General features: G+C 28.5%; 1 protein-coding gene across 1 annotated transcript; it reads left to right on the forward strand.

Annotated features, from left to right (window-relative positions):
* The first annotated feature begins 10981 nt into the window (after positions 1–10981).
* Positions 10982–12656, forward strand: LOC101218498 (UPF0235 protein LHK_03181). The gene is made up of 3 exons (XM_004151539.3): positions 10982–11240; positions 11327–11415; positions 12275–12656. Exons 1-3 carry the CDS (start codon positions 10991–10993, stop codon positions 12404–12406), a joined length of 471 nt encoding a protein of 156 aa, XP_004151587.1. The 5' UTR covers positions 10982–10990; the 3' UTR covers positions 12407–12656.
* Positions 12657–16938: the final 4282 nt, after the last annotated feature.

Consider the following 16938-nt stretch of genomic DNA (forward strand, 5'->3'; position numbering starts at 1 on the left):
GAATTATACGAAGGTGATTTGTTTTTTTTTTAATTTATCTTTATGGTAATTAATATCTATCTATTGGGATATCTCTTTTTAAGTTCACATTTTTTTAACTTTGTATTTTTTTATGATCTCGTTTGATTTTATCAACTGGTGTAATTTATGAACAAAGTTACCTCTCAAAAATGTTAATCACCTTCAAGAGATTTTTTTGATTCAAAACTTTAAAGTACTAAGATGATTGAATATTAAATCAACCAAGTACACTAGAAACTAGAGATGTACATTAGCCATTGGGTCCACATAGAAGAAGTTACGACTATGCATGTATGGTTGTCATCTTATCATAAAAAAAAAAATGCTAATATACTTGGTGGGAGTGTGTACATTAATTCTAATTTAGTTCCTATAATAAATAAGTGAGAAAAAATATGGACCAGTCAAATTTAATTTAATTTTGAAAAAAGGTTGAGATGATGACTAATTGACAAATTGTAGTAGTAATTTGAATAGATAAAAAAGAAAGATATTTAGTGAATTATGATATAACTAGAGATGCAGAGAAATGTATTTAATTAAGTTGATGATGATTAAAAGGAAAGGGGAATACGTGTATTTTGATATTGAGTTCATAAATAGAGTAATTGAGAAAGTAGAAAAGGATATAGAAATGTTGAGGAGAATGGAGCATATTAATAAACATAAGGTTAAAAATGAAAGGGTAATTAATTAAGGCATAAATAAAGAAAAGGGAGGTGAGGTGAGGTGGAGGGTTTAAGATAGAGTTCTATAATCTATACTATACTATATAGTATATATGTGTATGTGGATCGTCCACTCAAAACTCAAAAGGGGCTTTTAAATGGGCTTTCAAATCAACATGGGCCCACTCCCTCAGCCCCACTTCTTTCCTAGGGACCCACACTAAACTCCTCTTCTACGAAACTTCCTTCTTCCTATTAAATCTATTTTTTTTTATTATTATTATTCATTTTCTTTCTTTTTTTTTACACTGTAGGTAGGAAGTGAAGACTCCTTCCATTTTTAACTTTATTGTATTTATGCCTTCCTTATTTTGTTTCATCCATTTTTTTCAAAATTTTAATACATACCACTATTTCAATTATACATATTTTTTTTATTGATTTTAAAGTATCTTTTAAGAAATGACATCTGAAGAGTTTTGGATGTTCTCCTGAAACATGAATTCTTGAGTTTAAGAAACATCTTATATGTGTTTATATCGTAGTTATTATTATTATTATCATTTTTGTTTATTTGTTTAGTAGTAGTATAAGATATTTTGACATTGGAAGATTTTTGATAACTCTATAGTATATAGTATATAGTATATTATGAGAGGGCATCTTGTGAGTTTTAGATACTCTATTAAAATCTATAGTACATTTTTTTCTTCATTTATAATTACTATATATATTTTGTTTATATCGTTGTTGTTGTTATTATTATTATTATCATCTTAGTCAAATATTTAAATTTAAATATAAATTTAAGTCAATGTTATTTTTAGAAAAAAAAACTTAAATTATGAAACATTATTTTGTTTACAAAGTAAAATACCAAATTATTGTATCAAAAATTGTCAAAATAGAAGGAAAAAAAAAAGAAGAAGATTTTGTAATAATAAACACTGATATGCTTCTACTAGTGACATTGATAGATAGTGATAGAAGTCTATTAATTTATATCATTAATAGATTCCAAAATTTTGTTATAGTTTGTAAATATTTTAATTTATTTTACTATTTTTAAAAATATCTAAAAAAATTTGAGTGATATATTTTTTTTCTATTTTTGAAAAAATCCGTTAAAAAAAAAAAGCTTACATGAAAAAGACAAAATTACAAAAAGCTAAAAGATTGTGTGTCCTTTCAACAATTATATATAAAGAAAAAAGTCCCATAGATAAGGCTTCCTTTTCAAAAAGAAAATATAATTTGTCTTCTTGTTTTTCATTCATTTTGATTTTGATTTCTATTTCTTAATCTAAGTATAGAATTAAATTACATCTTTATTATAGAGGTGAATATATAGGGCTGCTTATTGATTTCATATCAAAGTTTTCTTGTTATTTCAACCAAAATTAATTTCAATGTATATCAGTCAAATAAGCAAAGAAAAAAAGAATTCAATTATGACCAATTACATCTAATGTGCAATCTAATAATAATAAAGAGCATATAGAGCATCAAATAAATGACATTTTCTAGATCTTCTTCCCTAATCTTTTTAATTATACGTACATAAACCCCCATGTGTCACTTTTATATTGGTACGTCATTCAATCACCACTCACATGTCACTAAATGATTTGTTCATATTAATGTCTCATTATTAAGTTCTTTCTTATCTAACCTATTGAAGTTTTTGTTCAGTAACCTTTTCGTTTCTCGTTTAGGGTTTTGAAAAACCGAGTTTATCTCCTTTTGTTTTTCTTATATCTACAGCACAAATTTTTAGTCAAATTTGAAAATAGAAACAAGTTTTAAAAAACCGCGTTATTTAATTTTAGATTTTGATGTTTTTGAAAATATGGGTAAAAAGTAAATAAAAAAACAAGAAATTTAGCGTGTTTGTAGGTTTAATTTTTAAAAAATAAATGGTTGCCGCCAAATGAGTTATGGTTGTGAAAAACTTTTTTTTTGTTTTTTTTTTTTAAATTTAGCTAAGAAATTTACGTTTTTCGTTTGATGATGCTAAGATGATGAGAGGATTAGGTTTGATTTTTAAAAAATCAAATGGTTAGTAAATGAGACCTAACTTATTTGTTATATTATATTTGTTTGGAAGTAATTATGAAAGGATTGAAATCACTTTTTTGAAATTAATATAATGTTTTTATTTTTTACTTTTAAAATACAATTTTCATATTATTGAAACTATTAAAAACAAAAAATAAGTAATTTTAATCGGCTCATAATTACAGTGAAAAAAATGGTCCGAAATAAAATATTTTACAAAATATTTAAATAAATGGTAACAAATTTCATGTTTGAGTAATTTTTCTATTTTTTTAAAAAAAACTTGAGAATTATTGTTAGTTTTGAATTTTCAATCGTTGCTACCTATCTCAAAAATAAATAAATGAACAAAACCTAGCCTTACTATATAGACCATTTATGGCTTATTTATTTCATCACTCTTTTTATAAAAAAATTATTAAAATTAAAATCTTAAATATATTAAAAAAAATATTGAAGTAATAATAATAATAAGAAAATAATGAGTTAGGGAAAGAAATAATGTTGAAATTTAAGGCTTCTTATATTGTATATAGGTAGAGTTTCCATTTTCTTTTCTTTGTAATTAATAATGGCTCTTAGAGTTGGTTTGATTTTTAAGCTATTTGATGTTTGATGTTGAGCTTAGCTTGATTTGGTTTTGTTACAATCTATAGCTTTAGCTTACATTAATCACAACTTTTGTTTTCAATTTTCATTTTTTTAATGTAACCAAAAAATTAAGTATGATTTAGAAGCGATTTAAACCACTCAATTTAAACATAAATTTTGGTTATGTTTTATAGTTATTTTGTTCTTAGTTTCTAATCTTTTTTAAATTTAAGCGTATTTTCTTTTCGATTTTTGCAAAGATTTACATATCTTATAAGTAAAAAATGTTGAAATTTAAGCCAAATTTCAAATTTTAAAAATAAGATTTTAAAACTACCGACTTATTTGGTTTTTTGGTTTTTTTTTTTTTTAACAACATATGCGTTTTGTTACTGTTTTTTAGAAACTAAATATAAAATAAAAATTGTCAAAAAAAATAGAAAAGTCCACAAAATATTTACGTTTTATAGAAAAAAAATCAAGTGTAATGAATTTTGTCTTTTAGTGATTCTTTTTTTAAGGAGGGTAAGTAGTTTGTTTTTTTAAAAAAGAAAAAACAAAAACGAGTTTTTTAATTGTGTTTTTGTTTTCTATTTTTCTTTAAAAAAAGACCCAAATAAGTTTTGATGAGTACTACAGTAAGTAGAAGTTCGAGAGATTTGAACGTTGAGTTTGATAGAGAGTGTAGATATCCATTAATGTTGAATTGTGTTCATTTTGAAAATTTATAGAGTCTTGGTTGTTTTTTTTATGTATTTAATTCTTAATACCGATAACTCTAATTATTTATGAGTGAGAACAAAACATGTACAAAGAACTCATGTTAATTTATGGAAATAAACTTTTATTTTTAAGAGACAGATAGATGTGACCAGAACATAGGATATGCATGAGAATGTTAAGAGCATCAAATCCCAAAAACGAATTCGGAAAGTCACTAGATAACATGTATCTAAAAGTTATTCTCCCTCCAAATACATATATATAACAAATAACTAACACAATTAGGTTTAATCTCTAACTCTTTTGCTATAGTCGCTTGCTTGCACCAAAACAATAAATCAAGTTACTTTGTTTTCAACATGAGAAACCTTAAGGGAGCAATTAAATTGACTCATAAAACCAAATCTCATCTATCAATATCTTAAATAAATAGGTCATACAAAAATTAATGGCTTCAACACTATTATTCAATCCCACCCTTTCAAAAAAAAAAAAGATCAAAAGTATGATCTCATCTCATATTTGTTACTTATCTCGCTCATGCAAAGTTCCAAAAGAGTCTCACGATATTACCTCCAATAAATCATAGGAGACTAGACCAAGATACTATAAAAGTGCCCAAACGTTGATATTTCTTGACACTAGAAGCAAAATAGACTGCAAAATGACAGAGATGTTAGATCACACACGTTTCTTTCTATTGAGTTTTATATATATATATTATAGTACACAAATTTGGTGAGAGGATTTGAACTCGAAACTTTTTAGCTATCTCTTGTTTGACTCTATTATTGAATACCTTCTACCACTACTTAATTTGCTATAGAAGCTTCGACTAAACTCTGTTGATGTATGAAACGTCGATCAAAACCCATCGAGATGAAAGAAGAAGCTCAAAGACACCATATATATGAAGCTACAGTAGTCTTCCAATATTATTAACACTAACGAATCACATTGGATTAGCTTTTGACAAAGCACTTTGTGGGCATATAAATTAAAGCTAAGGAGAGATAACTTTCTTTTCTTTACTTTTCTTTTGAAATATATTAAAAAGTTCAAGCATTACTCTAATTAATTACTCCACCTGTCATTAATTATTACTTTTTTTTTTATGCTTATTAGTTTTCTGTAATTTTTTTGTTCCAAGTTTTGATTTGTTTTTGTTTGGATTTGATTTTAATTTTGACAAATAAACGTATTAGAAAATGTCTTTTTAATCTTTTTTGTGATTTTTTGTTTAAACATATGTAATCATTTCTTGTTTAAATATATGTAAAATGTAAAATGAAAGAATAAAATGAATGGATTTTAAAAAAAAGTGTGTAAAATGAAAGTACACAAAAAGAGAAGATATCTTTTTGAATTGATCAATGAATGCAAAGGTAGGGAGATTGCAATCAAGAAGATTATGTATAGAAAAATATTGGATGATATGTAAAGTAAGATTGATGAGATCTTTGGCAATACTTTCAACTTTATATAATGTTATAATTCAATTTGGTACTTGCATGTACTATTTTAGAATTTTACCATAAAGTTCAAAGCAAATGAATTAAAATTACAAATGCATTCAGCTGCCTTTCATTTCTTAATAAAAATAATTGAGTACTAAATTATACCATCAAATGAGTGTTGGATACTTTAGGACATGTCACTCATACTTTTCAAGTTTCCATACTTCACATTTGTAAGAAAATAAGACGTTAGGTTAAAGTTAAACGTGAATAGGGGAGATTAAAGAAAAACTAATTATGTAAAAACTTGAGTAGCTTCTAAACGGTTGAGAGTTGTAATAACACCTTTAGTTAAGTTCTAAAAGTTTTTTATTTTAAGGTGTCTCGTTAGGTGAGCTAATAACTAAGAAGGCAGACACGCTTCTACATCTTTAGCCTACGAAAGTTACAATTACGTCAACACAACAAATTTATAAAAATAAGAAACTCCTAGAATTAACTCTTTTGATTTAATGGATCAATCCAAAAGTAACCTAGAGTTTACTCGTAACGTATTAAACCAAGCAAACTAAAAAATTAGTCTAGGATGATTTAAGACTATTTTAGACCTTTTTGAATCGTGAAAAGCTCAAACGTCAATTGATTAGGTTTGATGAGTCTTTTCTAAGATAATTTAGTATGGGAGTGAGAGCGTTCGACTCGTTTTTCATGAAAATTGCCATCAAAATTGACCTTATCGAGATAGAAAATTGAAAACCAAGGTTTAAAAAAGCAGACCATATTTTAGTTTAAGGTGGTCTGGTTTAATTCTATTTTTTTTTCATAATTTTTCTATTTCTTTCATATTTTTCTTGGTTTAAGGGGATTTGATTCTTTTTCTATTTTTTAAGAAAAATACACACTTTAATATATCAATCGAGATCAATTTATCAGATCGATTTTTAACTAACATTTTACAAAATCAACCCCTTTCAACTTTCATAAGAAATTAAATCGCCATCGAACCTTCATTTCAATCGGTTTCAATCTTTGAAGATTGAATCGTGATTGATCAAATTTAGAGGGAAGGTAAACATTTGTTGAAATTTATGGAAGAGTTTCGAAAATTGGTATGTCCTTAATTATGGGCTTATTTAGTATGGTATTATTTAAAAAATAAAAGAAAGTTCTAAGTACAACATCATAACACATGAAATAATATTATTTTAATATTTATGGACAAAAATAGAGTAGAAGAGAAAGTAAGGAATAAAAGTAGAATAGTGAATTCATTGTAGACTTTGTAAACAATCTTCCACCTTTTCATTTCTATTTCATTATTTCCATTTCCATTTTATCAATTCTTTTAATTAATTTCTTTCGACCATTTCAATTTTTTTTCTTTCTAAAAATAGTTTTCAAAATGTAACTTCTACCAATACATATATTTATTGGATTTTTTTAAAAAATATAATAAAATAGGCAAAATATTTACACTCTATTCAACATTTTCGAAAATTGAAAAAAGTCTACAGGCTCACACAATGAAAAATACAAAAAAATGCTCTCGTCAATACGACACTTACGTGAGTAATATATTTGGTACACGATCTTGGTATATGATCTATTAGATTTGGCTACCTAAATCTAAATAATTTTTTTAAAGATTTTTTGGTACATAATTGTTTAGATTTGACAATTTTTTGCTATACGATCCTTTAGATTTATGACGATTTTTTGAAACGATTTTTGTTCAAGATTTTTTTGGTACGATCATTTAGACCAAATTTAAATATTTCTTTTAAGATTCTTTGGTACACAGTCATTTAGATTTTGCTACACGATCGTGTACAAAATAACAGTTTCAAAATAAAAAGAAAAATGGTAAAAAAAAAAAGAGAAAAAGACAATGGAAGAGAAAGAAAAATTGTAAAATAAAGAAGATGGAAAGAAATGTCAAACTTGAAATATTTTATAAAATGGTCGGTTACATAAGTTTTTGGATTTTGTTACTAATACAGTAATCACAAAAATTAATGTTGATTTTAATTAATTACAAATATTAACGACAATTAAATAAACTAAAAAAAATATTGAAGCAATGGACTTGGTTTACGACCTTGACCTCAACATTTGACCAAACTTACGTGCGAGCTGATATGGTTGGCCACGTAGATTATGATTGGAATAAAGTGTATACAACTTCTCTTGAAATCAAAATTATTCTAATTTTGTCCATATTGTGGAGACTTCAACCCTATTTGTTTATCCTTTTCGATCTGTTTTTTTCTTGTCAATACTTTAGAAAACAACTCTTCTTGAATTTTTCCTTCTACCTGGTGCTCATTTACATTTTTATATTTATTTAGAGAGTTTCGCTTTTCTTCTAAAAATATATACTATTTGCGAACAGGGAGATATATAATAGCTTAACAACTTAATTGGTTTTGATCCCATAGGCCTTATAATCATCTACATAAACTTGGAATCAATAGTACCAAAAGTGTTTTTTATATCCAATATATGATCTATTGATTTTATGAAAGTGATATATACAGAAAAAAAAAGAAGATTCATTTTAGGATAATTATGAGTGAATAATTTTATGAAAGAGGATAAGGATGGAATCACACACACATATCTATATATATTAGAAAAATAGTGTTACACTTTTTTGTAGTGTGTTAAAAGAGCAATAGAGACTCCATGTCTCTTTATTTATTCATTTCTTCATCATTTTTAATTAAGAGATGTACTTTATTTTAAAATAACAAAACTATATATATATATATAATTAATAATGATTTGACTTGAGAAATTAGAAGTAACTTTTGTTTTTGTTAACAATTATAATTTAAATATTAGTCTATACATAATCTTTTAATGTGCTTCACCCTATTAGTAAGGAATATATAAAGTTATATATATATATATATGACAAAGTTTTGTCCAACAAATTTTAGGATTGTGTTTCATTCTTTATCTTTTCTTCTTTCAACTTTTAAAGATATGTTTTAATGACTTTTTAGGGTTTGTTTAATAATGTTATATAACTTAACAAATACATTTGTTTAATAACTATATTTGTTTTTTTTTTTTTTTAATTTTTAAAAACCTTAGTTAAATCTATGAATCAAGATTGTATTTTGTATAATAAATTCTCTTGATCTTTGGGGTTATAGTGTAAGTGTTAAAGATTAGAGTTAAACATATTTCTTTTAGAGATATAATGGTGCATATGGTTACTTGACCAAAGACTTCACCTATATTCCTCTTCAAATTTAACCTCACAATCATGGTCGTCCTTTAAAATTTAATATTGTATTATATGGTTATGCAAATTGTACAACAATTGCAGAAAAGTACTTTAACTTTGCCGTTATCTCTAAGTGATAGATACGCTCTAACTCAAGACCCTTTAGGTCTTGTTTTTAATTCGTATTTCGTTATATTCAAAGTTAAGTACTCGTGTGACTTAAGAATTATTCTTTACTTTAAATTTTAAATTTCATATTTCATATAGAGCTTATGTTTAGAGTTTAGGGTTACACACAATCATCATTTATCCAAAATAAAAAGTAACAATGAAAAAGCATTGCACATAAAAAAATGATCCATTTTAATTCAATAGATTGATTAGAGATATGGAACTTTGCATATGGGATATCTATTATTGTTATTTGAGTGGAAAATCAAAGTGGGTTTCAAAATACATAGTGGCAAAAATATTTTATTTATTCAATGTATAAAGATGGTTTGATAAAGGATGAAAAGCTATGATCATTTTTTCACAACCACTCATATTCCCAATATATATATACATAGCATATAGCACATGTGATCATATATAAAAGATGATTATTCTGTTAAATCAAATGTTATGTGTATCTAAACATTTCCCTGCTCTCATTGACTTTCTTGTTGAATTTTGAATGTCTCTTTTGAGTTTATCAACTTCCTTTTTGCTTTTTTGAAAATTACACTTCTTTCATATTACTTTATATATTTGGAAGAAATAATAAAAACAACGTACATCATTGAAACCAAACATAACAAGTTTAGGGTTTGTATAATAAGTTTAGACTTACGTTTGGAAGTCATAGGTTTTTCTATTTATTTATTTCAAGGTTAACACGAGACTTCATATTTTCCCTTTAAATTAGACTAAAAGAGGTTGAAATATGGAACCAAAACGTTCTTTAACTTTCTTGGTTGGAAGCACACTCCATACCAAATCTCCACGCATGTCAAGGAGTGAATTGGGGTGCATCATTCTTGGCTAAAAGGTGTGTGTCAAGTTAGCTAGGGCATTTGGCTCGTATAGGGTCTAATGAGGACATTTGGTTAGCTCATTTTGACTTTTATAGAGCTCATGGAATTATATCTTTGAGGACAAAAACCAAATAAGTTGCCTCTTCATGAACTTGGCCTACCTAATCGAAGTAACCAATAGTTCTTAGCTTGAACCTTTGGATCATGGAGTAACTTTATCAAAGACTCAATATAACTTGCGTCACATCGACTCGGTTAATCTCATATTGGTGTCTATTTGATTTTAGGTTCACATCGTTTGATTTTTTTTTTTTAGCTTTTAACGTATGTTGTTGGGATAATGGATGGATGGCTAAAATTGGAAAGGGATTTTGAAAGTGGTTTAATTGTATATACCCTTACAAAAATAGTTGAAAGAATAAATATTAGTTTAATTATTAAGTATTTGAATGGACAAATATAGTGCTTGAAACAATCTAAATCAATCAAATCAAATCTATTTAAACCTAATAAATTTAAAATGTTTAACCTACTCAATTAACCCTTCCATGAGTTGATATTCACCCTATATCAATATCAAATAACCCTAAAAAATTATGAAAATATCAACATGTTAGAATGAAAATGGGAAATTTCATATGCTTTATAAAGGATGATGAACTCTATAATTAATAATTATGATAAGATAAGTTATTAATAACATGTTCTGACCGTTATGAACTCAACAATTAAGTAATAAAGAAAAGCGTAAAAATTGACAAACAAATATACGTGATTTTCTAACGGTGTGTTAACTACATGCATAGGTAGATAAAGAACAAATATTATTAGAAGGAATGTTTATAATACAAAACGACGTCACTAAGTTAGAGAGTTTATATATTGCATTTCTCTAAACCCTAAGATCAAAATCGTCTAACTATATAAACAACACAATTAAGAAAATCTAAAGAGCGAGACCCTTATTTGTAGCGCCACATAACGAATTCGAGCCATTCCAACAGACTCAAGCATCGCGAATATATCAACTACACTGGACGAGCTCACAAGCACAATGACATGCTACAAATTATAAAAACTTCAAAATTAAACGTGTTTCGTCTAAAAGAGAACGTAAACTTATACATTTACGATATTAGTGATATTAGTGAGGGCATCACCAATTTAGAATTTAAATTAATGCGAGGTTGAATTTTCCTTTGTTTTTATAACAGACTTATTATGACGGTTAATCCATTGAATGGGCTTAAATCTAAACAAAACTATGTCAGCACTCGCAAAATTCCGTTTGATTTGGGAAAGAAAATGCCTCCGGCGAAGAAGGGGAAAACTAAGGCGCCGAAAGCTACTGAATCCATTCAATCCTCCGTCAAATCCAACAATTACCCATCTTGTCTTCGCTCTGTTTCTCCTTCTTCCGTCGCCATTACCATCCACGCAAAGCCTGGCTCCAAGATCGCCTCTATCACAGGTTTTCTCCCTCTCTCTCTCTCTCGCGCGTGCTATATCTTTTCAGTTTATGAGATTTAAGTTGCATGTTTCTGGAAATCGTTGCAGACTTTGGCGATGATGCACTGGGAGTACAAATCGACGCACCGGCCAAAGATGGAGAAGCTAATGCTGCACTTCTTGATTACATGAGCTCTGTGAGTTACCCATTCATTCTTTGCTGCTCTTTATTTGATTTCTCAAAGCTACTTGAATTTTCATTGTCAATTTTACCACTTTCCCTAATTTTGAAATTGATTGTTTTTGTTATTTGGGACTTTTGGTGAAGATCCTGTTCTTAGTTTGTTGAAAATTGTGTGTTTGATCACCCATTTGCATTTGAGGGCCGTTATTGCTGTTGTTTTTTTTATGCATAACAGAAACAACATTCTTCAATTTGATGAAATGAAGAGACTGCTGCTGACTATGTAAATTCAAAATATTAGAGAGCGGCAAGTGCACCCAGCTATGTCAACTTGGTTAACACACCGATAGTACCCACATCACACCCCAATAAAGTACAGCAATTAAATTAGAGTACTATATACCACGATGACATTGTTACATTGCACGAATGAATGTATTCCAATTAAGACAAATATCTTGAACTGAATAATATGAAAATAGTTTGGAAAGACAGCAGCAAGAGGAAGCTTAAAACGGTCAAACCACTAAAGTGACTTGTCAGATGTGAATAACGATGTGTAGCAATCTGTTATCCCCGTTGCTTCGTAGGATGTGTAGTATTTTCGATATTGGGTCGTTTGAAGCTTAACACATTTTCATAGTAGCTATAAGATTCCTCAAATTCAAAGCACTTCTTTTAGGATTAAACTCTAAATAGCTCTTATATTAGAGCTCTCAGGTATGCTTTCTTCATGTTGCCTTGAGCTCTTTTCTCTCTTCTCCTCTTTCCTCATGAAGCTTGGTACTCCAAATGATGAAATGAAAATGAAGATCTCCTTTGCATGAATCATATGAATGCTGCTTCCTTAACTCTCCTTATATTTGTTACAGGTTTTAGGTGTCAAAAGAAGACAAGTGTCTATAGGTTCTGGCTCCAAATCAAGAGGCAAGGTTGTGATCGTGGAGGATGTAAGCTTGCAAAGTGTTTTTGATGCTTTGAATAAAGCTTTAACATGTGAGTGATTCTATGGGCTCTTTGGAAGTTCACACCCTTTAACAGAATATCAGCAATACTGTAATAAGTATATAGGTGGATTACCTACTACCTTGCTGCCAGAACATTCAAAGTTATACAGCTAGATGTAACTCTTATATGTTTTTATTTATCTCAAACCTCAACAATAGTTTACGTGCTGTATATTTGTAGAGTTTCAACTTTATGGTAGTGAGCTGAAATCTCCTAGCCTGACTGCAAGTGATTAATCTTGTTCAATTGGTTGATTCTTTACCATTTAAAATTTTCAATTTTAGTTAACTCGAGCATGACTCATCTGGTTTAGACATACTGTTAGGATACTAACAATAATTTAGACCGAAAGGACTGTATAAATGGCTTAAACAGAGGCGGTACTCTGGTTTACTTTATTTATATATAAAGCCAAATGATCCAGATTCACAAGATGAAAAGAAATAACAAGAAACAACAAGGAAAAATGCAGAAAAGATCATACCAGCCTCTTGGTTTTAAGAGACCCTGGTGGCTGCTGTAGCCCTACCTCCTAAAAGATAAAAATACCCTAGCTACTCCAACCTAATAATCCTATTTATAGACTCACATATTCCTCAGCCCAGTGGGCCCTACCACTCAGAACGTCCTTCCAATCATTTCTCCATAATAATTCCCTGTGCAGTTACTTTTCTACCCTTCCTCCTATAAGTATGGATAATTGGGGGTCTTACACATACATCTTCAACCAAAATGTTACATGTTCGAATTCTCACCCCTAACTGTTCCTAACACTCTTTTCCCCGTCAAGAAAGCCAAGAGAGAAAAGTTATGCAGAATGTCTATAAATTAAACAAATACAATTGCTAGAGTTTGATTCTTGAGCAATAGGTCCTTGAAGACCATATTACATTACTGCCCCCTTCATCCATGAAAGAATGAGCTAAAATGTTGGGAATGGTAGGAGTTTATCATTCTGGAAAGATGTTTGGATTGCCTCATATATTTGATCTCTTTCTCTTTCTAATGATGGGACCATAACAGACTTGTGGAATATGGAGAATGCTTGCTGGAACTTAAGCTTAGAAGAAATCTGATGGACTGCCATTCCTTGAGGTACCCGCGCCATCCCAAAAGCCTGACAAATGTAAACAAAAGTAATCTTTTCTACAAACTCTCTCCTTAAAGATCTTCAACAAGAAAACACTGAATCCTCCCCCACAGCTTTATGAACAGATATAGAAGTAAATGGTCAAATTTGTTGTATGAGAGTTATCTCATAAAGCTATTAACACAAATGAAAACTCCAAATAAGCCTACCCACTGGAATTTTTCTCCTCAAAGGTGCAGTATTTGTTAGAATAGCTTGGAATCGAAAAGTTCATCTTCTCTGTACATGTGTGTTTGCTAGACTCTTTTGGAATCTCATAGAGGCTGCCTTTCGTTGGCACATGGCTCTTCTAGGTGACACTAAGATGGTCCTAGCATATACTTTGGGTGGTAACTGGTAATCCTTTAAAAAGGAAAAGAAGCTCTTATGGTGGAACAATTCGTGAGAGCCCTTCTACTTTACTATTTGGCTTGAACAGTACAGAAGAACTGTCCGAGAAAAGGAGCTTGCCTATCACCATAATTTTTTTTGGTGAAGGACTATCTGCAGAATTCTTTAGCATTATGTTCTGGATAGTTTCTATGGCTCTAACGTGACAGGATTATGCTTCAGGAGTTATGTACGGGGCTGCAAAGAGTTTTCTTAACCTATGCTATTGCTAAACTTAACTCAATTGATCAAGATATTATGACCTCAACCAAAAGGTTATAGGTTCAAATTTCCACTCCCACATATTATTGAACTATAACGAGTTTTGTTTCCATTATTGCATTTCAGTTTTCAGTCACCAGAATCAGTATGAGTTGTGAAATATTTGTTTAGCAGTCTTGTAGATTGGTAGATTGAATTCTATGACAGTACACGTTTGAACTTGCAAGAACAAATTTCTTTCTTCTGTATTTTGAGTAAGAAACAAAGGCAACTATGGATGGATGCTTTAAGCTATGACCTTTGCACTTTGACTTACTAGACCTTAAAAGCATAGGGATCAGAAAGATTAATTTCTAAACCAAATAATAGAAAAGAAGATAACATACATCTTAAAGAGAAGATAGCATACATCTTAAAGGAGCCCAAGTGTGAGCATATACCTTAACTGATCGACATCAAAATTGTGTCGTTAGTGATCCAAAAAAGTATGGTTTGAATCTCTTTATTTTGCGTTGTACCAAAAAATATATCTTAAAAGGGAACTCTACAAAAATTTATAATAAAAGAGAAACTTCTCTCTCTCCTTTCATTTTCTTTTGGTTATCGAATGATTTTGGTATACACTCGGTGAAAACTTTCTATCAAAAAATGATAATTTTTTTTAGAAATTAGCTATGTCAGTTTTGTTCAAAAATTTTAATTATATGTTTATGATTTAGATGACAATGTCATTTTCAACTAAGAATTAAAGTATTGTGATATTTTGTCAAAATCAAAATATTTACAACATCGAGTAATTGATTAGAAATTTTAGAAGGTAACCTTGTTTTTTAATCTCGAAAATTCACGATCTATATTGTCGAAGTCATTGATTTATCCATGACATAGTGTTTTATGAATATATCTCTAGCAATTTTGAGAAATTGTCGACCATATAAAAATTTCATGCCTTACCTTCGACCTAGTTGGCTTTACAACTCAGGACTTGATATCAATATTGTAACTTTTGATCATTATGAATATTCCGAATCAGATGCTCCAAGGTCATATTTTTTTGTGTTAGACAATACATATCTTATAATAAACAATTTACTATATTGTACTTTATAAAGACAATGTAATATTGATCGACATTTACAATATACTTTGAAATGATATGATGGTTAAAGATGATCAATTATGATATGTTTTCATGGAACATTGCTATATTCGACATACACGACATTTATCTCGAGAAAGTAATGAATTTTTGAACTGTCCACCTAATGAATTAAAAGGGTGAATTATGTTTTGATAGGGACCCTATGAAGCCAACAACTTCACATGGTTTATCAAAGAAAGAAAAGGTATGACATTGACTAAATATATTAACTTGATGGAAAAATACAAACAACTTTCACTTTCTCATATTTGACTGCCAACCAATTGCTAATTGGCAAACTTTACTTTTCCCAACAATATAAATCAAATCCAATGAACAAATTGCTCAAAGTTATCATTTCCTTTGCTTTTTTATGTTTCTAAAAACAACACTTTATAAAAAGTGGAATTTCATGCATGTGAAAGGATGAATTACCAATTTGAATTTTATCATCATCCCACCACAATTAATTAATAGAGTACTTTACATATAATAATCAAATGAATGAATAATGTGTGGTTCATATATACTGACTATTTCTTTGTGTATATTTGTGATGATTTAGACCCGCTTATATATATATATATATCTCCATTAATTTTATCTAATTCTACTTTTATTTAACCAATTTCTATTAGAATTACGACATTCAATTGAAAATAAATTATACATTTTTTTAGACATAGCAACGATAGTAATTAATTAAGTTTCACTACTTTCTACTATTATTAAAATTGAATTTAAAAGTGGCTTTTAAAAAAATATCAAAATATTGACCTTATTTATAATATGTAGCAAACTTTATTTAAGTTTTTTCCTTCTTTTTTTTTTTTGCTATAATTTTGTAAATAGTTTCATTATTTTTTATCCACAACCATTTTTTTTTAAATTTCGGTTCATGGTTATTTTAAATTGGTTTTCATAGATATTAAATGCAAAAATTGAATTATTATTTTTTTTGAAAAAATTCATTTTTATTTAAATTTCTTTGATAGAAACGGGTGAAATACACTTACAAGAAGTGCTTCAAAAGCTATTCTGGATAGTTTCTATGGTTCACAAAAAATTGTCTGACCATAAAATATAATATACACTCAGGTAATAGACACGTATATACATTCATTTTCTTGAGGTTAAGAGGTTCCTACTAAAAGATTCTTTTAAGAAATGAATCGATAACAAAACTCCAAAATGAATTATGACTTATAACAATGATGTCCCAATATGTCATTAAATTTTAAATTTTGTATTTAAAGTCAGATAGATCTCTAATATTCAATTTATATCCAATAGCTTCTTGTTATATTCATTTTTTAAAAACTAATCTAGTAGATATACACTAAAAAATGTAATGTTTAATGAAGACCTTAAACATTGACTACCTAATATGTTTTGTGAATTAATTTAATCATCAACAGTATGTACTCAACGACCATATAACCCAAAGTTAAAAACTATATATTATAAACACAAAATTCAAGACTAAATATACAAAAACTAAAATGTTTATCATAAACATTATCTCAATTCTTCATAAACTTCTGGTGAATTACCTGATATGAGCAATTGAAAAATGATAGAGAACTACATGTGTGTGTGTGTGTGTGTCTATATATATATATATATATATAGAGAGAGAGAGAGAG

Source organism: Cucumis sativus, chromosome 2 (assembly GCF_000004075.3).
Source record: "Cucumis sativus cultivar 9930 chromosome 2, Cucumber_9930_V3, whole genome shotgun sequence".
In the NCBI taxonomy this organism is placed as follows: Eukaryota; Viridiplantae; Streptophyta; class Magnoliopsida; order Cucurbitales; family Cucurbitaceae; genus Cucumis; species Cucumis sativus.

What these genes read in the sequence shown, in the direction of transcription:
- LOC101218498 (XM_004151539.3), top strand. Translation starts at nt 10,991, where the DNA reads ATGACGGTTAATCCATTGAATGGGCTTAAATCTAAACAAAACTATGTC. An exon ending in CAAGATCGCCTCTATCACAG is followed by an intron (nt 11,241 to 11,326) that starts GTTTTCTCCCTC and finishes AAATCGTTGCAG; the next exon opens with ACTTTGGCGATGATGCACTG. An exon ending in TTCTTGATTACATGAGCTCT is followed by an intron (nt 11,416 to 12,274) that starts GTGAGTTACCCA and finishes TATTTGTTACAG; the next exon opens with GTTTTAGGTGTCAAAAGAAG.